Source organism: Ailuropoda melanoleuca, chromosome 7 (assembly GCF_002007445.2).
Source record: "Ailuropoda melanoleuca isolate Jingjing chromosome 7, ASM200744v2, whole genome shotgun sequence".
Taxonomy (NCBI): Eukaryota; Metazoa; Chordata; class Mammalia; order Carnivora; family Ursidae; genus Ailuropoda; species Ailuropoda melanoleuca.
In genome coordinates this window covers 125,303,388-125,327,967 of record NC_048224.1, presented here as the reverse complement: position 1 = coordinate 125,327,967, position 24,580 = coordinate 125,303,388, and the positions used below count along the sequence as shown (strand labels likewise).

Sequence of the window (24,580 nt, the reverse complement as noted above, 5' to 3'; positions counted from 1 at the left end):
ATTTCTTTGCTTAGTCAATCCACTCGGCGGCTGGGGAGAGGGACTGATCTGCTTTGTAGATTTTTCTACTTTTCCTATTTCTGACAATTTACTGTATTTACCTCATGGCCCGAGGAAAGATGTCCTTGGGGACACAGTTATTTCTGTGAGGATCAGGTGCCTTGAAAACCAGCAGAGGCTCCCTGCAAACGCTCTGCTTCCAACCGATCCAATTAATCCTCGTCCTCAGCCAGCGTCTCGTTGGCCTCCTCCCAGAAGGCATTTTGAAGAAAGGACACAGTGAGGCCTAGACGCTGGCTGACGGAGGAGTGGACACGGGAAGTTGCTTGCCAGTTTTATGGGGAGGGGGAGGCATCTGGAAATCACTGAAGAAACCCTCACAAATCTGCAACCAGGGGTGTCCTGCCACGAAATCCACGTGCTGTTGAGAGTGGCCCCTCACAGGGCACTTTCACTGTCTATCCCCTCATCTCCCGGGCTAATCTTTCCTCTTTACCTCCTGTGGCCTTAGACAAAGAATTCCCAGGAAGAGAAAACAATCCTTAAGGAAGATATAGCTGATGTAATTTGACACAGTTACAGCCTCAAAAAGCCAGAATCTGCCTCTATAGGAGCCCAAAGAGAAGAGCCTATAGGAACAGCACGACGGTGCTATTTTTTCGGTGGCTACCGACTCACCAAGCTCTCACCTGCATCTTCTAACCATATACGAGTTGTCTCTCCTTTGGAGCCCGTGCTTTCCTGCCTGCACCTTGTCATCCTTCTCCAGATCCTCACCCACAGCTCCTCCTGGCCACCCCGGCTGTGCACGGTGCCCTTCTTGGGGTGACAGATGGTCGCACATGTCCTTCCAGGGTCTCTGCATTCACCCTGGGAACGTTAGGAGCCCCAGAGTTGTAACCCGCACCATGCTGCTTTCATTTTCTCCCCCCTTTGGCCTTCTAGATTATTACTGATTCCCTCCCCTTACTTATTAGCTTCCTTTCGATTCCTACCTGTCTGAGTTGAGTCAGTGCTGCTGTGTCTTCTTTTATTTCTAAGAATTGGCTTACGTCAGTGAGACATGTGGCAAGTTACACTTGCAAACTTACTTTCCTGCCGGTCCTGAGGATGCAGCCTAGGCTCCTTTTCTTGAGGCGCAGACACGGCTAAGAATTCTGAGGCAACTTCCTTATCAGCTGTTCTGATAGCGGAGGATGTGATTCTAGCTGCTGTAGACAGAATTTATGCCCCCGCCCCCGATCTGTATGTTGAAGCCCTAACTCCCCATGTGATGGTATTAGGAGGTGGGGCCTTTGGGAGCTGATTAGTTGTAGGTGAGGGTGAAGGTAAAGCACCCCACCCCACGATGAGATTAGTGCCCTCAGAAGAAGAGACCAGAACTTGCTTTCTCTCTGTCCTCACGTGGCAGAGAGAGAGAGAGAGAGAGAGAGCTGTCCACAAGCCAGGAAAAGGGCTCTCATTGCAACCCAACCCTGTTGGCACCCTGACCTTGGACTCAGAGCCTCCAGACTATGAGGAATCAGTTTCTGCTTAAGCCATCCAGACTCTGCTGTGTTTGTTATTACAGCATGAATCAAGGCATTAACTAAGTCAGGCACCGGCCAGGGAATCAAAGTACCCATCCTTAGCCCACCAGGCATCTCATCTGAGACCACAGGTTTGTGTGGGCAATACCCTGCATTGTAAAGGCTGTGCAGAGTTTCCAACTTAAAATTCCCTCTTGATGCACATGCAAAGCCTAAGAAATTCGTTGTGGAGATGGCTTCAACCCGGCCTTGCTCCCCTTATCTTCAGTGGCTGACATTACACCTGCACCTCGTGACCTCCTGAGCCCCGTTGCTGTTGTTACTAATCTAAGGAAAGCCCCATGAAAGGAAGCATCAGGGTATGTGCGGAGGCCAAGGGAAAAACCACAAATCATAACGTGCTCCCCGAGGTGTGTGTGTGAACTGAAAAAGGGAGTATCTTACGTGTTAATAGGAGCCTAACGTAGGGCTGCCAGATCAAAGGACAGGATTGGCAGTTAATCCGAATTTCAGATAAGCCATGAACCCTTTTTTTAAGTGTGTTCCACTGGGTGTCTGGGGTTACGTGCTACATTTGGCAACTCGGTCTTAGAGCCTTACTGCTCCAGGTATGGTCCCTGAATCTGCAACAACTGCATGTTCTGGAAGCTTGTTAGAAATGCAGAATCTCAGGTCCAGCCCCAGACTTACCGAGCCTGAATCTGCACTTTCCATAAGCTCCCCAAGACTGTAGCCTGCACGTTAACATTTGGGAAGCACTGTTTTAGACTTTACAACCTATTTTGATAGATGTGATCGCATTGGTCTTTAAATTGTCCCAGTAGCCTGGCAAGGGAAAGGGAAGCAGGGAAGAGCGTCTCCTGACAACCAGTCTTTCTGACGGAATGGAGACTTGGATGCTGACAGGTCATCGGCATACCCGCAATATCCCCCCCTCGAAGGGCACAGTCTCTTCCTTCCATCTCCCCCCCCCCACCCCCCCCCCCCCCCCGTTTCCAGACCCACGTAGCTCCTGAGGCCAAGTGAGATCTGCCCGCCGTGGCTGACGGTGGGAGCAGGAAGTTGAGGGCGGGTCCTTATTCTAGAAGAGCCACTGTTCCCAGACCCTTGACCCTCTCCACCCAGCAGATTCACCCAGCAGCCGCCATAGCAGCCACCTCTACGTGTTTCCTGCTCTTTCTGTTTAAAGTCATCCTCAGTGCCAATGGGTGCCATTCATTTAGTCACGGCTCTTCGGGAAAACACGATACACTGGAAGAAATGGACATAGCCCTGGTAGGGGTCCTGTGAAACAGGTATGCTCCTGAATCCAGGGAGTATGGTAAGGAGCTGTGGGGTAGCGTTCAGAAACCAGCAGGGAGACATATGGGTGCTGGAAGACAAGCCAGACCAAACACTTAGGTGGAAGGAGAGGGCAATGGGAGTGGGTGTGCCTGGAAGAATATGGCTGCAGGAGTCAGATGGATAAAACATAAAGGGAGGAAGAAGTGTCTGGGCGGTCAGGGACCTCGTCAAGCAGGCCTGAGTTAGGAACTCCAGACCATGACAAGCTCTACCAGTGCTAATAGGCAGCTCTGTTACACAATCCATTGACACTTGTTGATAGGATTTTTTTTTTAAATCAAGGTTCTGGTTCTTTGATAAGAATAATCTTTCTTTCTTTCTTTCTTTCTTTCTTTCTTTCTTTCTTTCTTTCTCTTTCTTTTTTTTCAAGCATCCCCAATTTTTAAGATGGCCTATTATCTGAAAATCCATAATTCAAACGTAGGGAAAAATAGGTTATTACCTGCATTACAAGTGGATTTTTCAACCTACAAAACAGTTCAGTGGAATTGAAAAAAGTTCTCTCATGTGTTCCTAGATCAATTAATATTTGGGTGAGAATGAGAGGAAAGCTTCAATTAAATTTAATTCAACAAGTCTTTACTGGTTATCTACTTACTATGCTATTAAGTATAAAGTTATTAAGATTTCATGGCAGTGGAAGAATTTCAAAAAAAGGAACTAAAAGAAACTATGAAATTTTAATTTTTCAATGGGACTATAATTTGAGTCATAAATATTTGACGACCTCATTTTTAAAAATAATAGTATACCGGATTAGATTCTCGAATATCCTTGCAAATGATTTTATTGCATTAAATTTGATAATTGCACTCACCTGCATTAATTTCCCTAATGGGTTCCCATTGACCTAGGATAAAAATCAAATCTGGGTCCCTACGTACTGATACGGATGGTTCTCCACCTTAGTGGTCCTTTCCCAAGCCTACAGTGCAGCAATATGGCTCTTGAAGTCCCCCCTCCGGCCACTGTGCTGTTCATTGGTTGACACACATCACTGCTATCATGGAGTACTTAAATCATGGGGCCTTGCAGAGTGCCTGGACAGAGGAAGTGCTTAATAACATCGTTGATGGATGGAGGGACTGAATGAATGAATGCAGATCCACTAAATTGTTTATAGAGCTAAGGATCTGTTTCATTTGTTCTCCTAACCTGGGGAGGAAAATATTTAGCAGCCATTTGTTTTAGAGGCAGGAGGATACTGACGGGAAAAGAATACTGGACTAGGATTTGGGAGATTTCCAGCTTTCACCCTTGCTAGTTGGGCAACCTTAGACTAATCGCTTACCTGCCCGGGTTCTTGATTGGCACAATGAGGAATTCGACTAAACCCAGTCTCCCCTAGCTCTAACTTAAATGGTCGCCAACTTCCCATTCTTTTTCTTGATGGAGTGTATGTAGTCCCCTCCCCCATCCCCACCTGCAACATTTCCTTATCTTTCCTTTTGTGTACGCGCTAATAGCCAGCAACCTGTGTAACCATGGGAATGCAGTTCAAAACACAGCCTTCATTTCAGACAAGGCTGCAAGGTAAACACAGATGGGTAACAGAGCAGCTCAGAAAATCAACTGCTTTATTCATTAGGCCATCTGGTCATCCTTTACAGTGTCTTTCTGTACAATCATTAGGAAGAGACACATTAGAAGCTGTTAAATTTCCACAGCTGAATTTGCTGGCCAAAGGTCTCCTTCCTACAAGGCCGGACCCTGATAAATGACGAGGCATTTTTGAGGGGCATGTTGATACGACAAATGTCTGTCTACTCTCATGATCTACGATTTGGGCATTGATATTCCCGAGCGACTTGAAATGATGACAGCTCTTTCTAGAGCTGGCTTGTTTTTGCCTTGCTAAGCTCTCCCCAGTGCGGCTAATAATATCATTACCGGTAGATGCTAAAAAATTCAACTCAGCTGTGTGAGAAATAACACCTGATGAGCCCCCTCTTGCCCCCCTACTTACCTTCTGCAGTTCTTCTGAACTTAATATCCACGGATCTTCCTGTTTCCTTTTGATCACAGCTGCTTCATCTGCTTAAAAACGCCCACTAAGGCCCAGAACAGGCCCCCCTGCCCCTTAACTTCTCAACCTGCTGGTCAATCCCCAAAGATTCCTTGAATCCAGTTTACCAGCTGCTCTGCCCACCTGCACCCCGCTGAAGCGCGCTCGGGCAGCCTCCTCTCCTGGTGTCCTGCCCTGCTCGCCAGCTCCCAGCCAGTTCTCCTGTCCAACTCCTCCACCCTAGGAAAACTCAGGCTAACCCCATTTCTGGGCTGAATTAAGAAATTCAGAAATTCCATATCAAGTGGCAGCAGCACCGGGCAACAGAGCAGCAGGCTGAAAACAGAGCCATCTCTCATCCCGAGATCCCAGGGGGACTTTCCAAGGCAGGGGACCTATGAGAACACTTTCCCGGTCATTTTCTTTTTCCCTTACCCTTCCAATGAGCCCATCAAAAACTGTTTTTCTCCAAGGGTGAAAAATATTACAGTTGAACTTTCACTTCCTGTTTAACTTGTGATGGAAAGAACAGTGAGCCCTGCACATTTCGCTATGGATAAAAATAGCTCTGCTGTCTTCAAGTCATTAAGTGAACATAAAAGGCGCTTTGTGATCTCAGGATATCCGTAACCTGGCATCTGTCACCGTTCCTCCATCCTCATCCAGAGGCGAGGCATTCAGAATGAGGATTCCACGCTTAATGGCACCTTGAGAGTAAGTGTTCCCAGGTGCCCATCAAATCTGTCACTCTGAACAGCTGTCGCTAAGTGACGACGTGTCCCTCCACCCTCCATTGCTTTTTGCATAAACAGGCCCTTAGACTTGTGCCAGCAGAGCCTTCCAGGGCTGGCTGTGCAATGCCCAGACCAGAAGAACGGCAAGTCCCCCTCACCTGGCTTTGCTGTGCCCATTCCAGCACTCTTCTTCGTTGGACGCACCTGCTGTCATGCTCTCATCCTTGCAGATGGTGTAGGGCAACGCGGACCAGACCTTTTTAGAGAGCTTCAGTTTCTCTTTTATGTCCGTGACCTGATCAAGAAAGCAAGGAAAGAGAGTGAATAGTCTCCCCAGCTGTTGCCCATTTCTGCACACGGACACGACACAGGTGAAGGTTAGAGAATCTGTGATAGGGCGAGCACAAACTCTATCAGTTTTAAGAGAGAGACACCATGCTGCAGGATTTATTGTTCAGGCAAGCCTCCCTACCTCCTCCCTCAATCTTCCTCTAGCTCTGGCAGAGAGTTCGCAGGTAATTGGCTTTTGTTTTCCATCTTTTCTGTCCTCCCATGCTTTGAATTAAAAACTCACGAAGCATCTCAACTGGCTTCGGGTCCCTCTCTGGCTGGGAGAAATAGGTATTTCCTATTGCAGATTTCCCTAAATATTTTCTTTAGAATTCATTTGCTTGGATGTCAGATAAATGCACAAAAACAATGCACTGAGAGATAAAATGTTTTCCCCAATGGTCTATTTGTTTCTGTAAGAAATAAATATTGTCACTAATTCGACCACTGGTAACCTCTGCTCTTAACCAATGGACGGGTCTATACAGCACACACTTGGGTGGTGAATAGCCACCCAAACCCACTTAAAAATCTCTACAGCAGGAACAGAAAAGTCATTCCAAATACAGGTTAAGTGTAAAATCCACAGCCCAATGGATGGATAGTGGGGAAAAGCTTAGTAACCTCATCTTCGGTGTTTTCAGGCTCAGCACTGACTTTTCACCCTCAGAAAGAGTAGAGACAGGGATTCAGTACCATTTTGGTTCCATAATTAACATCTAGGTTCGTGGAGTCACAACTCTGATTTCCTATTCTCTTCCCTATGTGAACATCGGGAATCTATGGATAGTTGAAATGCATCTGTTGTAGGTTGCATTATGTTCCCCCACATTCATATGCTGAAGTCCAAACAGCCCCTCAGAATGTGACTTTATTTGGACATAGCGTTTTTTTTTTTTTTTTTAACAGAGGTAAGAAAAGTTAAAATGAGATTATTAGAGTGGCCCTAGTCCAAAGGGAAACTTGGGACACAGAGGTATGCATAAAGGTAAGACAATGTGGAGAGGGGTAGGGGTTCCTCCCTCACAGCCTCAGAAAAAATCCAATCCTGCTGACATCTTGGTTTTGGACTTCCAGCCTCCAGAGCCATGAGACAATAAATTTCTGGTTTTTTTTTTTTAAAGATTTTATTTATTTATTTGACACAGAGAGAGAAAGCCAGCAAAAGAGAGAACACAAGCAGGGGGAGTGGGAGAGGAAGAAGCAGGCTCCCAGCAGAGCAGGGAGCCCGATGTGGGGCTCAATCCCGGAACTCTGGGATCACACCTCCAGCCGAAGGCAGACGCTTAACAACTGAGCCACCCCGGCGCCCCTGCATTTCTGTTCTTGAAGCTGCTCTGCGTGCGGCATGCTGACACAGCAGCTGTAGCGTGCTCACATGGTTTCGTGGAGAAACGACCACTGAGACCCAATGGCATTATGTACTCGAGATCGATAGCCTTTGGAAATCAAGTATTCTGTGTTTACTGTGGAGGGAGTATACAGTTTTAGAAGACAATTCCAAAGATCCTTTGTCAGGCTTAAGAGTAAATACAAAGGAATATGGAATCTCTGTCCCAATCATGTTTCCCAGAAGTTCCAGATTTACACAGTCTTTGCCCCTTGCTTCTCAGTGATTCTGATGACAGTGAGAGGCTTCAGTACTGAGAAATGTCTGCTCATCCATAAAAGGCTAAAGATGGCCAGAATCCTGAATTTGAGAACCCGGTTCATACCCTCAAATAGTGTGATGTTACGTTTGTTTTAGAGCATGAAAAGAATCCATGAGTAATGACATTCCAAGAAGTAGCTTACACACAACACATGTGTAAGATGGCTTGAGACCTGCACTCTCTGATTTTTCCCACTGATGCTGGCTTTGATCCATGGGCTGTCCTAACCCCTGGCTCTCCTTCCAGTCAATCTGACTGGGTAAGGAGGTTTGCAGCGAGAGTCAGTCCTTTTCTGCTACGTTGGGCACCGAGTTGTGTGCATGTTGTTACCTGTTTTATATATTTTGCTTGAAAGACATGCGGCCATTTCTATGCAGCTATAGATGGGTACACATTCTGTTTATCAATTATAAAAACCACAATCCCCCAAAGCCGACTAATAAATGTTGAAAGAATGGCAGAAAAATCACCATTCTGCAACCGTCATAGTAATAGTTGATCTCAGCAAGATTATCTGTAGATGCTGTTGTGGGTTGAATTGCATCCCTCCCAAAAGATGTTGGAGTCCTAACCACAGTACCTGTGAATGTGACTTTATTTGGAAATGGGGTTGTTGCAGAAGATCAGGTTCAAATGGAGTCCTTAGGGTGGGCTCTACTCCAATATGAATTTGTCCTTATAAAAGGGGGACATTTAGGCACAGAGACAGATAGACACGGGGAGAACACCACATGAAGAAGAAGGCATGGGTCAGGGGCTGTATCTACAGTCCAGGGAGCACCCGAGATTGCCAGCAATCCACCAGAAGCTAGGGGAGAGGCATGGGCCAGATTCGCCTTCACAATCCCAGAAGGAACCCACCCCGCTGACACCTTGATCTTAGACTTCTAGCCTCCCAACTGTGAGACAGTGACTCTGTTGTAAGTCGCCCACTTGGTGGCACTTTGTTACAGTAGCCCCACAAACTAGTACAACTGCAAAAAGCAGTGGGTGAAAGTTTGACGGGGCACAGGATGCTCACACAATCTCCAAGTATTCCCCAGAGTCCTCGTTACTACAAAAGGAAAACTGGTCACTCTAGAATGCAGAAACTGGGCAGGCCCCCACCTTAACTGAGTGATCAAAGTAGTGGGACACAGTGACAAGAAGGACACATCACTTATGCAGCTAAAATTCATAACCCAGATCCAATCACGAGGACGCATCAGATAAACACAATGTCCCAGTTAACGGACAGTCTACAAGAAAATTGGCTTGTACGCTTCAAAATGGCAGTCATAAAAGACAAGGGAAGGCTGAATACTTCTTCCAGATTAAGAAGAATAAGACACTTGACATTCAAATGCAGCACAGAAGTCCAGATTGGGCACTAGATTGGAAAAGTAATTGCCAGAAAGGATATTATGGAGATAGTTGGCAAAATCTGAATATTGACTCTATATTAAATAATATTGTATCGGTGTTGAATTTTCTGAATATGAACTCATATCGTGGTCATAGAGGAAAATGTCATGTTCTTAGGAGATACACGCTGGACTATTTAGAGTTAAAGGGTTATGGTTTCCACAACTTACTCTAGAATGATTCAGGAATCATCATCATCATCACAGATGTATAGAGGGAGCAAGATAGCAAATGTGACAATTTTTTAAAAGTTTTACCAGAGAGAGAGAGAGTGAGTGTGCGCAAACGCACACACGAGAAGGGGGAAGGGCAGAGGGAGAGAATCGCAAGCAGACTCCCGGCTGAGTGCGACCCTGATGTGGGGCTGGATCCCATGACCCATGAGATTATGACCTGAGCTGAAACCAAAAGTTGGACGCTCAACCAACCGAGCCACCCAGGTTCCCTGCAAATGTGGCAACTTTTTAATGGTGAATGAATCTAGATGGAAGTATACAATTTTTTAAAATGTAATTTTTCAGTACATTTGAATTTTTTTTCAAAAACATGTGAAAAATAAAATCCCTCACTTGATTTGCACTGCAAGGTGCCACATTGGTGTCCCTCACCTTTGCAACCTGGGATTCCACCCCTAAGCTACTCATTGTCATGGTTTTCAAATACAAACTCTGGAAAAAGAAACAGGCATTGCATATGCATAACTAATTCAGAAAACTCACTAGCTTCAGTCCCGAAATACTGGAAGGTGTTTTCTGTCCCATCATAAAGTACACCAGGAATGACCATTCTCTTTTCCGCTTATTTAATGCTAAGATCCCACCTTTATACTGTGGGAATCTGAACCAAATATATGGATTTTGAGACCCAGAGAAAGAATAAAATGGCATGATATCCCACTTTTTTTTTGTTTTGAGGCTTACAAAATTTAACTCTGTAAGTTATGCTGCTCATTCTTTAAATCACACTCAAGACATTCTCTGGCTTCCCAGTTAGTTAGATTCAACTGTCTGTGTCCACGTTGCCCTGTTCATGATTTTAAGTACTGATTATTCTGAGTTTTTGTAATTGGCTTACTTTTTTGATTCTAAGAGCAGATGTTTCTTGATGTAGGGACAGGGTTCTAACTTGTCAGCCTCAGTGCTTAGATGGCCGGGTGACCAACCACCCCAGTTTGCCTGGGACCTGGGGGGGTTCTAGGACATGCCATATTTTCAGCACTAATACTCGGAAGTCCCGGCCGATGAGGATGGGTTGGTCACACACGTCTTAGCACATGGTAGGGGCTCAATACATGTCGATTGGGAAAATAGATTTATTGTCCCAATCTATTACAAGGCCACGGACAATCTTGCTAACACAAAATAGTGTGGTCCCACAGCGTGCACTCATGTCCAAAGGGCAGGAGGAGCGGTGGGTTGTATCTGGCTAAGTGAGGAGTGTGTGGGTCCTCTCCAAGTCACCACAGGACATCGTATAATCAGGTCGTGTTCACTCCGGCATTTTAGGAGCCAGGCGTTTCCACCGTGCGATTGGAGGACATCACAGCAAAAGAGCAGCAAGAAGTACAAAGGCCATTTTAACATTCTGCATGGAAACATGGGCCAATTCACTTCCAGCAGAGGGGGCCCATGCAGACAAGCGGAAAAGAAGGGACCCTATTAGCCACCAGGGAGGCGAACGCCTTTGATTCCAAAGAACATCAACACGATTGCAGATTTGTGTTTCAGTATCATGCAAGGTTTTCAATCCTCCCGCCATTTAGAAGTATTTTCTCATTTTCTCTTATTTTTATTTCTGAATAATGTGTGTGATCACTTTGCAGTAGCTGGAGACCTGAGCTGTTTTTAAAAATTTCTTCGTGGAAACTTAAGTGCACACGGCTGTGAGCTGAGCTTTACACTAGTAAGAACTGGTGGTCAAAATGTGTCACTGAAGTACAGTGAATCTGAATTCCTTACTCACGCAGACTGATGGGAACAGAGGCCTGGGATCAAATAAGGAGTTTGCAGCAATGTCTTTCTGCTTCCCACAGGAGCTATTCTAGGGCAAATTCTCTTTCCCAAATAGTTGCGAGTTATAGTTACCATTTGTCTGGTGTTAAGTTCATAATGTTATACTATTAGTAATACTAGTAATCCTTGAGTATTAAATGTTTTGCATCTACACCACTGAGAGATTTTGGAAGTTAACTTCCGTTATGTCACAGGCCTCCGATCCAGATACACACTGTTGGGGGCCACAGGGAAAACATGGCCCCCTTCTAGAACTTATCTGGAGTTTATTCTGATTTCTGACAATTTCAACTCCTTGTTCCAGTAAAAGCATCAACTCTTTGTTGAAGGCTTGTCAGAAGGTCCGTGAGTACTTGACTATAGGAAGCAGTGGTACCGTTTTCATGCCCGCCCTTCCAGAATCACAAAATCAGACAAAAGAGGGAGGAAGCTTACAAGGGGGAATGATTGCAAAAGCAAAGAGATTAGCAAAATCAAGGAGCAGAACGGATGATCTGGTACTGGGTGTCTGACAGTTTCATTTAAGAAATGATCTCATCCCAGATATCGAACTTGAATTTCATCAAGACTCTGAATCACCAAGTTCTGGTTTACAGGAAATAGTGGGGGTACAGGGCCAAACTAAGTAACACCACAAATAAAGGATCAGGCACATTCAGTGTGTGGGATATTATATAAGACCTCTGGCCTCGACTCTTCAAAAGAGGTAAAAATGGTAAAAAGGCAGGAAGGCTGTCCTAGATGAAAAGAAACTACAAATGTAACAACCTAATGCTACAGGTGGACCTTTACTGCATCCCGGCTTTGGAAGAGGTAAGGACCCAGTTATAAGAAAGAGTTTTGAGATAACTGGAGAATTTTGAATACAGAATGGACAGATGATACTACTGAATTACCGATAATATTCTTAAGTGTAATCACGGTATTGTGTTTATATAGGAGACTATCATTGCTTTTAAGAGATTGATGTTGAGAAATTTAGGAATAAAGTGTTATTTTGTTGTTTACTTGAAAATAGCAAAAAAGTCAATCATCACTGAGCCTACATGAGAGGCATATAGACGTTCATTTCATTATTTTTTCAACCATTTCAGTATTGTTTGAAAAGTTAACAATAATGAAAAGCTGGGAAAAGAAATGAGACCTTGTTTTGGGGGCACATGGTGTTTAGGAGGCTTGCTGAATTCAGCACAGGCTGGTGACCACGCAGAGCAGTTGGGGGCTGGCCGTGAGCTTGCACTGGGCTGAGGCACTCGCACGCAACCCTCAACTCCGTGCTGATGTATGATCATTATGGCCTTTTGCGATGGGAAACGGGGTCTTTGAGAGGTGAAGAAACTTGCCCCGCATCTAATAAATGGTAGACATGAGATTCAAATTCAAGTGTAGGCTTCAGAATCATTGCTCTTCACCAGCAGGCTTGAGGGGGACATGGTCCCTGGAGCTTGTTTGTTGGGTTGGTGGTGGACGTATGTATCCATCCCTGGTACGTGCAAGAGGATTCAATGTGATTCAGGATGAAAACATGAGAATTTCTATTTTCACTTTTTAAATATAAAAATATAAGAGGAATTGAGCTTTCCTGATAGTTTTTTTTTAAAGATTATTTATTTATTTATTTGACAGAGATAGAGACAGCCAGCGAGAGAGGGAACACAAGCAAGGGGGAGTGGGAGAGGAAGAAGCAGGCTCATAGCGGAGGAGCCTGATGTGGGGCTCGATCCCATAACGCCAGGATCACGCCCTGAGCTGAAGGCAGATGCTTAACCGCTGTGCCACCCAGGCGCCCCTGAGCTTTCCTGATAGTTAATCAATCTACAGATCTATATGTCTCTTAATCAGTCCATATGGTGATGGCCATTTCTCAATTATCCTGTAAGACTTTTCCAGAGTGGAAAGGCCCTTCTAGTGGTACCTCTCTCTTCCATTAGGTTGTTCCTGGGGTACTGAAAACTATCGCAGTTCACATGCCCTGGTTAAATGCACTTATGGATTAGATTACGTAGTTTTCACTAACTCATTAAATGGACGAGTGACTTAAAATGACTTCTGCAAAGTAACTTGGATTTCTCTTATTTCAATAGTGCAAGCACAATTGAACAACAATAAAATGGCAGGCTTACTCTTAATACATCTGCGACATTACAAAGTAAAACAAATAAAGATTCCTTGTTTTACCTCTTTCTTCAGAAGTTTCTGCTTTCTGCATATCTTTCACAAGTTATAGAAAATATATTAGTTCAGTAGTGCTGATTAATAATTTATGCATAGTTATAAATACATTGAGGTCTATGACTCTGACTTTTTCCCAATAGAGAGCTGAGATCAAAACAATTTGGCGCTTGCCAGTCTGAGCACAGGGACTGACCCAATATATTTTGAATCAATGACTTAGCAAGCAAAAACATTCAGTGAATCAATTTAATGAGATAGGAAAGTGTAATATAATTCAGAAAAAGTTCCATTGCATTGGTTAAATAAGAAAAAAAAGGCTTTTGTAGCTAGCATTCATTCATTAAACACGTCTAATGTGCCTTCTCTCAGTCAGGTTTTTGCTTCATTCTGGGGGTACAAACATGGCCAATACGTACTCACTACCCTTGAAGGGTTCCTAGCATCGCTATGTTGGAGGGGATAAACAGACATGGAGCAAATGTGATGGGATTAAGTACAGGGCTTTGGGAACACTGATATTAATTTGCCTGAAAATTTCTGGGAAAAACCATAGTCCTTCCCAAGCAAAGACGTTTTTGCTGATTTTTGCTCTTTCATGGCCACTGAATCTTGCCATGGGGACGATCAGGAAGCTGGACAATTAGTCATTTCTATCCAAGGTGATTAAAAACAAAAAATGCATCACGGTTTTCCAAGTTTTCACTCACAACAATGGGATGAGGTTATCCATCCAGAAGTCATTGCTTTTAGCCACGGCTCTGGTCTTCGGCTCCTCCTTTTGCTAAGGAGCCCACGTGCCTTGCTGACTCAGAGGGAATATTTGCTGTGTAGCAGAGCCTCGGTAAACAGTGCTGTGCTCATCCTGGGTACTTAAGAAATATTTGTTGAGTGAATAAGTACATGAACAGCACTGCCGATTACCTTCTAAGGGAAGTAAGATTTCAAAAATGATCGATTATCTGCAAGCTACTGCCTTCTTGGACTTCCCTTTGGAGAATAAGGAAGACATAGACAAATTCTGCAGGCCTTCCAAAAAAAGTGCTTTCCGCTGACCCGATTATCCCCTGAGTGACACTGAGATCTCAGATGGCCGCTCCAATCCTCTAATTAGGATTCTAGTCTCCTTTCATCTCAAATGTCATCCTAGGTGTAATTTACACAGGCATGATGGAAGAGCCTTGGAGATCTCAAAGCAATGTTGGCTTGGGGAAACACCACGAGAATTTAAGTAAAAATGGAATGAATCCCATCTTAAGCAGTCTTTATAATCCTTATAAAGCCATACCATTTCCAATAACTTCCCTTTGGTCTTCTAAGCAAAGTGACCTATGAAATACTGATTTGGGGGTGTTTTTGAACTATTATTACATTTGTCTCCTATGCGGATCCTTTGATGGGGCACATTTGAACTCTTCCAGGAGATTTTGCCCATGGCTGTCTATCTGCCTACCTGAGGCCCAAAGTCCATCTCTACTGGACCTTTTATTTCTCTTGGATCTTCCCTGTGAAGTGTGAGACGTGCACTGTGAGAAGGCCACCTGCTGTCCTCCGCCAATCATGCCTGCACCAGAATTCACTTCACTGGGCACCTTGTGTGCACCTGGCCAGATGCCCTATTTGTTCATGATTTCAGAAGGATTCCAATATACTTATTTCATCTGTATGAAAATATAATGTAGCTGGATGTAAATAATATATACCATATCTTTAGAAAAAAGATGGTTAATATTTAAAGGGCTATAGACTAAATAATACATATTGGGGGGGAAAACAATGTGAATATTTTATAGGCTGAAGGTCATTTGTTGGCTTGGGAAAACAATCTGTTTAAAGAAACAAAGTCAGCCTCACTTTTACCTCATGGACAAGGCCACTTTACTTGGTCAAGTTAAGGGAAATTCACAATAGATAATACTATTCTTGCAACCCAAGAGTTTAATAATCCAGTTTCAGAGACCATGACCTTGTCCAGCTTTACTCTAGAGAAGCATGATCTTTTATCACGGCACCAACACATTCATTTCACTATGTGAGCCTACATTAGAATTCAAGTCATGTGTATTCCTTCAGTGATCAGAGGTCTGTGAATGAACCTGTTCACATCTCACACTCGCTTGAAAACATGTATGGACGGTGTAGAGTAATGTATTTAAAGTTCTGAACTCTCGGAGNAACAGAGGTCTGTGAATGAACCTGTTCACAACATCTCACACTCGCTTGAAAACATGTATGGACGGTGTAGAGTAATGTATTTAAAGTTCTGAACTCTCGGAGGGAATACTAGCTCTTCTGATGTGGCCCAATATCTGTAAACGCAATCCCCCGAATATTCTTGAAGAAGTCGGGGTCACTAATGCGAGGAAGTTCAACAAAGAAACTGCAGATGCAAAACTTGCTCAGTCTACCCGCTTGATTTATGCTCAAGTCTGGACTCAAGTCCCTTCTGCTGACGTGCTGTTTAGCACCCTAACCTCAAGAACTCCAACTTTGCATTTCTTTTGAGTCTGTGAAACTCTTTGGGGGTTGTTTTTCATCTCTCAGATTGTCTATAGTGTAATGTTTGGGCAGGTCCTGGAATGCACAGAGAAGTCACTCACAACATGTTTCCTTCCAGGAAACCATTAACTGAGTCCTGGGAACGACAGTAGGGTCCTGCTGAACACAGTCTGTCGGCGAACCTGACGTGGACTTTGGCCACATGACCTACCGAGCGTTGTGCTAAGTGCCTGGGTCACTACACAACCTAAAACCAGCCTTACATTCTGGGCTTTCTCAGATGTTCTCAGGGAATCCAATGATAAGTTCTAGTGTCTTACCATGTTTTTCAAAATATTTCACAATATTACCATATTTTTCAAAAAATATTATGTATGTTTCCCTGTGGTGTGGTACTTTCTACATTCCTCCCCAAGGAGACAAACACATATATTTTGTAGGAAAAACTAAGATGGGTGAAAAAATCAGCAGGAAGTGAGAGAATCCTTGAAGGTTCAAAAAAACCCCAATGTTTAGTTTTGTTGAGTTTCTCAGGGGATTAGGACTTGGATGAAAAATTCAGAGTCCGTGTCATCCCGCCGGGCTTCAGGCTTGGAGTTTCTTGACTACGTGATGATGCTGTAGTAAGGGCATGACCTGAAAATACAGATGAGGTCTTTTTCTGGCAAAACACTGGTCCTCACGGCGGAGTAAATATGGGAAAACCAGAAATACCTTCCTATGCTGTTCGTGTCAAAAGTTTGCAGCCCATTTTAAGAAAACAATCGATTTTCAAATATTCATGTTTATACCTAATGTTTTGATTGTGCCTCATTCCCTGTGGTACTACATTTTAAGCAAGTGAGGGTAGTAAGTATTCTACACACCTTGGAGATGACACGGTCTGACACCGAACTAACATTGGATTCAATAGCGAAAAGAAAAACACAGGGAGACATTAGGTCTGCAGAAATGCATATGAAATCAAAGTATTATTTTGCACAGTGGGTACCTAAATTGTGGCACTCTTTACTTCTCAAGCGTGAAAATATAAATAATTTCAAGGAGTGATGTTATCATTGAATCATGAAATTTGGAAGCTCAGCAGAGCTCCCATTGTTCAAAGCTTCTAGAGCATTCTTGACAGGTACTCACCTAGACTCCATTTAAACATTTCCAATGACAGATATCAATACCTACTGTAAAGAGGACTTGAGATTTGCTGCCCGACCTAAACTAAGTCACCTTCCCTCTTGAGCAGTTCTGGGGATCTTCGTGGACAAGGCTTGGCCCCAAAGCATAAGCATATCCTTGTTCTTCCTCCTGTGATTGACACTGACACTGAGCCCCCAACCTTTTTGCTTGCTTTGTTTTTCTTTGTGATCTATAGCTAGTTTCAGCTGCCGAGAGTGGATTCTGTTTTTCTCTGACCATCACCTGGTAAATTCTCCTTTTGCTTAGTTTCTGACATTGGGTCTAACCAGTCTTTGCTCTCTCACTCTCTGCTCTTGGCTTTTGAGGTCAGCTCTATCTTCCTTGGTTGTTAACATTGTTCTCTGTTATTTCTCAGCCATTATTTTGGTCGTGTGGGTGCAGACATCCCCAAGGAGCTTTCCCTGATCTAAAACATGTATTGTGACAAGTGCTGATTCTAAATTAGGTTATTAGATATATTGTCTTTACATGGCAGGATAGGAAGATTTCAGATGCATTCTCAAAGGAAGAGAATGAATTCAGTATTTCTAGCAGTTATGTAAGGCACATTAAAGCCATTTGGATATTTAGTTACTGATCTCTGTTCCCACCACCATCTATTCTATTGCTATGGAATGAAAACTTTTGGAAATTCTTTGTGATTTGAAGAACAGATTTCCTCCACTTTCCCTCAATTACCCAAAGTAGCCAATACAATCATGGCAATGGCCTGGGATTGATCCCTTTGTACAGGACTGACCTGGAAATTAGCACTAATTCAGAAAATTGCCAGACAAAGCTTATATATTTAGTAGTCCAGTTTTGCCAATGTGAAACAAAGTTTGATGTTGTGAACATCCAGTCTTGGTGAAAAAATTCCGATTCTTTGCCAACTATTATTTCAAATATGCAACCTCTTCACAGGGTCTTTGATGATACTCCACACAGAATTTCTATTCTACCTGTGATTGACATAATGCAATGATTCTGCTAGGCACATAACCACCTGAAGTTACTCTTAAAATATTGAAATCTCATCTTGAGAAAATGAAATCCAGGATATTAAAAGTATGTCTGCTAATTTAAAGAAAGTGGTGGTAGTGGGGGAGACATAGCAAAGCATTACACTTTGAGTTTAGGCATTCCTGAATATTTTAGAATTCATCATTGCATTCCAAATGTTTGAGGCTGTGCTCTTTCACACCAGAGGTGAGAGACAGGAATGTATTTTGGTCTCTTTCTCTGAAGTCACTGTAGATATTTGGAACTTACCAGAGGAAGAGAAGCTTTCTCATTGAGAAGCTTGCTCACCTGAGATTACTGTAACTGAGCAGGACCTTCTTAAGGAAGGTACTGCAAATGTGATTCCATCTACCAGTGAGTGTACTTGCAAAGATATTCACATATTGGAAAAGTAATAGATGCAGCACAGAAAATACTCAGAAAGTGGTAGGATGGAAATCAGATGCATCGAAATTCCAAAGCCATTTAGGGTAGAGATGGGTTGCCCTAAATGTCTTATGGAATAGGCAACCAAAAGCACGTACATCTCTTTCGGGTATGTGTGATTTGATTTATAACCTGACTATGTAGACTTGTACTATGTGATAGAGAATAAATGGTATTTTTGCACCCACTGTGCTGCATTGGTGATATCACACAATGTTCTGCCTTTACCTTCATGAATCTAATTGGGAATTGGTTCCAGTTTAATTGCCAGTGATTTCAGCATGAGGGATTTTGAAGAACAACAAAATGAGATCCTAATAAATGCACCCAAGAACGTAAATCACAGGACCCAAGGATGTCTCTGAATTCTACCTCAAACATATAGTCTATACATTGGGAAGAGAAGAGCATGATTTAGTGGATAATTCCTTCTGTGAGTCTCAACTCCAATGTCCCTCCTCTAGGACTTTTCCTCTGACATCCACAATCACTTCCCAGTGTGTGCTCCAAGAGATACTTCTGGTTTTTCCTGTCCTACAGATGTCCCCATTCCTTGTAATGGGTTTTCTCGCCCAGACTGCAGGTGACCTAGGGGCAGGGCCTCCGTCGTTTGTGTTCACCACATCCTAGGAGATGAGTGTCCTATCTGGCACAATGCCTGGTTTATAGCAGCACACAATAGATAGCAAATGAATGAAGGAATAGGTAGATAAATGAAGTAGAAAGGCAGAGGGTAAATTTAAATTCTGAGACTTCAAATAAATTGTAAGTGAAATTTAAATTCTCGATGCTCTTACTTAGAGAATAACTTATTGCCATAGGGAGGGACATCTCTCTTGTAAATGACCCTATTTTATCAATCCCCCCTACACACACCTGTTTAGTGCCCACAATGTACTGGGCATACAGTGAGAGATACAAGATGGTCCTGCCTTCAAGGAACTTACTACCCAGTAGGGGAAGGAGATTTACATATAAATAAGCATAGTAAATCTCTCCTACTTTCATGGCTTGTAGGGCAGAGGATAATCAGTGTCTTATTATTGAGTAGATGGCGGAATCAAGGGGAGCTTCAAGGAAGAGGTGGCAGTTGAAATGGGACTAAGGGATGAATAGCATTTTGCAGGTAGAAGAGATGGGAAGAGCTCTTTTTGGCAGAGGGACCCTGAGTGGCAAAAGCTCATAGATGTGAAGCCTCTTCGGTAGGGGAGATAAGTGTCCAGTACATGGAGATATATTTGCTTTTACTGTAACTTTGGCAAAGTCATATAATTTCCCTACAAATTGGTTTCTGAAAGGAGAAAAAACCACTTCCCTGACTATCTTCTTAAAGATTTCGTAAAGCTTAGTAAGTTAATATATTGCTAGGGCACTTGGAGCTGGAAGTTCTTAATGCATAGAAAGATCTCCATGGGGACAGATGGCATAGGGTGACTAACGTGCACTCTTTTTTGGAAATCAAGTTCTTATCCCTGTGAGGTAAATTACCTTTTCCTGGGAACCATCTGGTTACCTTCAAGATCCAATTTACCCCATGGAGCATCAATGAGGGGTGCCATTTATTCCTCTTATGATTAGACTCCATGATATAATTGTACTTGACTTTCACCTTTATATCTTAAGCATCCCATAACCTTAATAGAATCTCTTAGTCTCCTACAAGCAGCAAGGATGTCAGAGATCACCCTTTTTAGCTCTAGTGGGAGAAGAACAACCTGTGAAATGGCAGAATGGCCTTTCTGGGCCAGAAAGCAAGGAGAGTCTCAAGCAGCCATATGCAATAGAAATAGTTTAACCCAGTATATCCAAAATATTATCATTTCAATGTATAATGTATATGAAAAAATCTTAACGAGATATTTTACATTCTTTTTTTGGTACTACTCTTCCAACATTCAGTGTGATTTGTATGCTTACAGCACATCTCAGGTCAATCTACAGATATCTGCAGTGCTCAGTAGCCACATGTGATTAGCGGCCACCATATTGGATGGCACAGGTCTCAAAATCTAGTGTGGTTTTTACACTTACAGCACATGTCAGCTCTATCTGAAACACATCTCAAGTGCTCACTAGCCATATGTGGCTGGTGGCTACCATACTGAGAATGCAGGTGTAAGGTCCTCCTGAGCATATCTGGAGTGGGGGCCAGTGATGTAAGAGTGGCTGGACTGTTTGAGCTGAAGGCAGGCTATGAGCTTAACATTAGAGTATTCTCCATGTCCTTCTGAATTCTTTGGGTAGGCTGCCTTCAAATCAGCAGAACTCATTTGTATCTCTTCTCTTTGATGCCATTCTTCTGCTGTCCACTGCCTCTCCTTAATCAATTGCCCAAAACGCACCAGCAAAGAACTGAATTGGAGTTAGGTTATGGTTGAAGTCTGGCTGAGATTCAGCCTATCCCTGGAATTGTTTCCATTTAAATAAATGGGAACATGTGACATCTGCCAATACTTTGCCTATGTGACAGAGATTTTTTGGCCGGTGTTTGTTTATTTTTACTAAAGCATAACAATCATCCAGAAAAGTATAAAGCTCAAATATGAACGGTCAGAAGAACTTCTTCCAAGATACCAATAAAAAAATCTTAAAGTTTTTTTTTCCATATCCCTTTCTTTGCATAAGATTTATTCTCTTGAAAATTATTGGCACCAAGCCTTTGATATGCAGAAATTACGGGTTACCAAAGACCAGAGAGTATCTTATTGATTTGCTGTAATTTTGAGTTATAAATTGCATATTGGCTCCGGGCGTGTGCATGCATCTTAAAGACAACAGGCTGTCAAAAAGTTGAAGAAAAGAAATGAAGTTCAAGGCAGCCTAGTATCATCCCCCCTTTTCCTTCAAGGAAGTGCAGCCACGCCTGTAGGTGGTTAGAGACAGCCTTCCAACATAGCCACCAGATGGCAGTATTGTCCAATCTTTCCACCCCTTCCGGCACTTTCCACAGGCTTCCCAGAAAATAAAATTGTAGATTGTTCCACGGCATATAAAACTGACAACCCTGTTATTTTAAACTTGAAACTGACAGGCTGTTATTTTAATGAGGTCTGCCAGAGCCAAGGTTAACCAAAGCTTTATTTCCCTACAAAATGTTAAGGCCATAGTTCTAAAAGGGGGATGTGAAATTTTATGTTATTGATACTTTCAGTGACTGTATAAGTTTTAAGATATTTTTTGACAAGTAAAGCTACATGACAAATATAGACACGTTTATATATATAGCCAAATTATGCATTGAAATTGGTTCAAATTTTTCCCCAAAGGTCCTTTTGCTCGGCTACACTTTGCCAAAAAAAAAAAAAAAAAAAAAAAAAAAAATCCTTTTCTAGAGTTTTCCATTTCTGCCCGTGTTGAAGTAAAAGTATATATTTTTAGCACCTTGACTTTCTAGCTTAGTGAATCAAAGGAAAATTTAAAGCTATTTTAATCCTATTATTACTCCAAAATGAAATCAGGTATTTGATTCTTTATTTCTATGAATAAGCTTAGATTCAGAACAGTAAAACTTAGTTAGAAAGGATTTTCTCTTATAATAGTTACTTCTATAATGGTTAATGGCATTATAATTTACTTCCTGTCCCTTGAAATGCCTTTTTATGTTGATCAAGAAAGTATTTAAAGTCAGTTGCTAACTGCGCCAATATTAAAAACATTGGTAATCATCTTTTCTCAAGTGATTTTGCTAACCCTTTTCCCCACATTTTTACTTGCTCCACAAATTAATTTCGAACATTTAATGAATCTTCCTGCCTAAAGTTATGAACGTAGATCCTGCAAATACTCGCTCCAGCTCTGCATTTACAGAATTTCTTTTAAATGAATATTGTAATCGGGACTCTTGCGATCGGCCAAAGGTCTGTCCGCAAAGAGACTTAAACTCAGGAAGAGCTGTGATTTCTGAGAGCCCGCCTCAAATACGTGAATTCATGTTCAGTTACTCATTGGTGACAATCTCAGCTCAATTCATAGACACTTAACGCAAGCCTACGATGTATAAAGAACTGTGTCCTCAAAACAAGCTACGTAATTTACCGAGCATGGTGCAAAATAAAGATGTGGGGCTTCTGGTTGAAAAACGAAGAATTTTAACACAGCAGTATCAGAGCATTAAACCAAGCGTGGACCCTTCTAAATGTGGGACCCTGTGCAACGGCCACGAAGCGGCCCTGGCTGGTCCCCAGGAAGCTGTAGTCTAGTGGGGTTTCACTGATACATACAACCCCAGGGACGAGACAGAAGCGGGTAACAATCATGAAAGCAGAGACGGCTGCCACACCTGTTAGATACCCAGCAATTACATCCATATTACCTTCAGTTTGCACGAAAATGTTCAAAGGTGCCTTCACTTGACAGCAGGATGACTGAAAAGGGCAGCTCTTCATCTACATGGTGGGCACCACATTAAACCCTCCCTTCACGCCTCATTGTGTGGTTCCCATGACCCCGCTTGAGCAGAGGAGGCCAGGGATGTGAGGGGTGAAATCATTTGGCCTCAATCACTGAGCACAAGTAGTGGGACCTGATTTCGAACCTCGACAGTTGGGCTCCAGCGCCCGTAGTCCGAAATTCGCCATTACCACAGAACTGGCCAGCTAGAATGTTTTAATGCTTTCTAAAAGCTGTGTGGCCTGTTGGTAGGTCTCACTCATTTCAAGAAGGATGGAAAATATAGTGGAGGAGGGGGCACAGTGCTCTGGACATCTTTGCACAACCCTCAGTTTATTAGCCCATGCTACTTTTCTGGTCCTCCTTTAACACCACTATGATTCCAGCTGCCCTCCAAAGGATTCCCTATTTACCATCCTTTTCCAACACCACTATGGTGAGAGCAGCCCTGCAAGTAATTTCCTAATTTTCTAGGCCTTTAAAAAAAATGTCCATAGGAGCACCTGGGTAGCTCAGTCAGTTAAGCATCTGCCTTTGGCTCAGGTCATGATCCTGGGGTCCTGGGATGGAGCCCCGAATCGGGCTCTCTGCTCAGGGGAGAGCCTGCTTTTCCCTCTCCCTCTGCACCGCCCCCTTCCCCCCCCCCCGCCCCGCTGTGCTCTCTTTCAAATAAATAAATAAATAAATAAATAAATAAAATCTTAAAAAAAAAGATCTAATATTTTAGACTCCCCTAGAAGGTCCAAAGACAGAAAAAGAACCAAATGTTGTTTGCTTGGTTACCCTTCTGGTTTTAAACAGTGGTAGGTTATATTGGTCTTGGATGGATCGATCTAGCTACCTACCTACCTATCATCTATCTTAATTATTGGCAGAAAAAATAATTTTCGGTGGTGCTAAGATAATCCTAGAGGGACACCACCATAAAATCTAGGCCATTCCTCCAACACAAAAATGTGAAAAAAAAAAAAAGTCTTTAAAACCCCTCTTGGCTTTAAAATGGGAAACGTGTTCTTGTTGTGGATTTTTTTATTCCTAGAACTGCACGGACCAGCGAGTCCCAGGGGTTTCTATGACAAAGGGAGAATTTCCCCATATGGCTACCTATATCGGTTGGAAATCCAGCCCTACATCTTTAATGGTCTGTATCTAACAACATTGCATTTGAAATCCTCTTCTTGAGACGATTTCTCTTATGAAATGGAAAGGAGTAAAGAAAGCACAATTTTCACCACCCTGCCACAGGAGTCCATGGAGACTTGAAAGAGCTTTGCCTTTTCCTATTACACTGTACTTGGGAATTAGGTCGGGACACTAGACGGTAAATCTGATTCAGCCAAATCCCAAGCCCTCGGAGNCCACCATAAAATCTAGGCCATTCCTCCAACACAAAAATGTGAAAAAAAAAAAAGTCTTTAAAACCCCTCTTGGCTTTAAAATGGGAAACGTGTTCTTGTTCTGGATTTTTTTATTCCTAGAACTGCACGGACCAGCGAGTCCCAGGGGTTTCTATGACAAAGGGAGAATTTCCCCATATGGCTACCTATATCGGTTGGAAATCCAGCCCTACATCTTTAATGGTCTGTATCTAACAACATTGCATTTGAAATCCTCTTCTTGAGACGATTTCTCTTATGAAATGGAAAGGAGTAAAGAAAGCACAATTTTCACCACCCTGCCACAGGAGTCCATGGAGACTTGAAAGAGCTTTGCCTTTTCCTATTACACTGTACTTGGGAATTAGGTCGGGACACTAGACGGTAAATCTGATTCAGCTAAATCCCAAGCCCTCGGAGGAATTGTCCTTTTATTGCAGATAAGTATAAAAACAGCGGTGGAAGCACGCTGGAATCTTGGAGATAAAATGCCAGGGGCTATCTGCTAATGG

General features: G+C 42.9%; 1 protein-coding gene across 1 annotated transcript in view; it reads right to left on the bottom strand.

The window, feature by feature from the left end:
* GPC6 (glypican 6) overlaps positions 1–24,580 on the bottom strand; it is a 1,108,844-nt gene that overhangs the window by 20,462 nt on the left and 1,063,802 nt on the right. Inside the window, exon 7 of the mRNA XM_034665372.1 lies at positions 5,771–5,907. Coding sequence (XP_034521263.1) covers positions 5,771–5,907 — 137 coding nt within the window. The remainder of the gene's footprint in view (positions 1–5,770; positions 5,908–24,580) is intronic.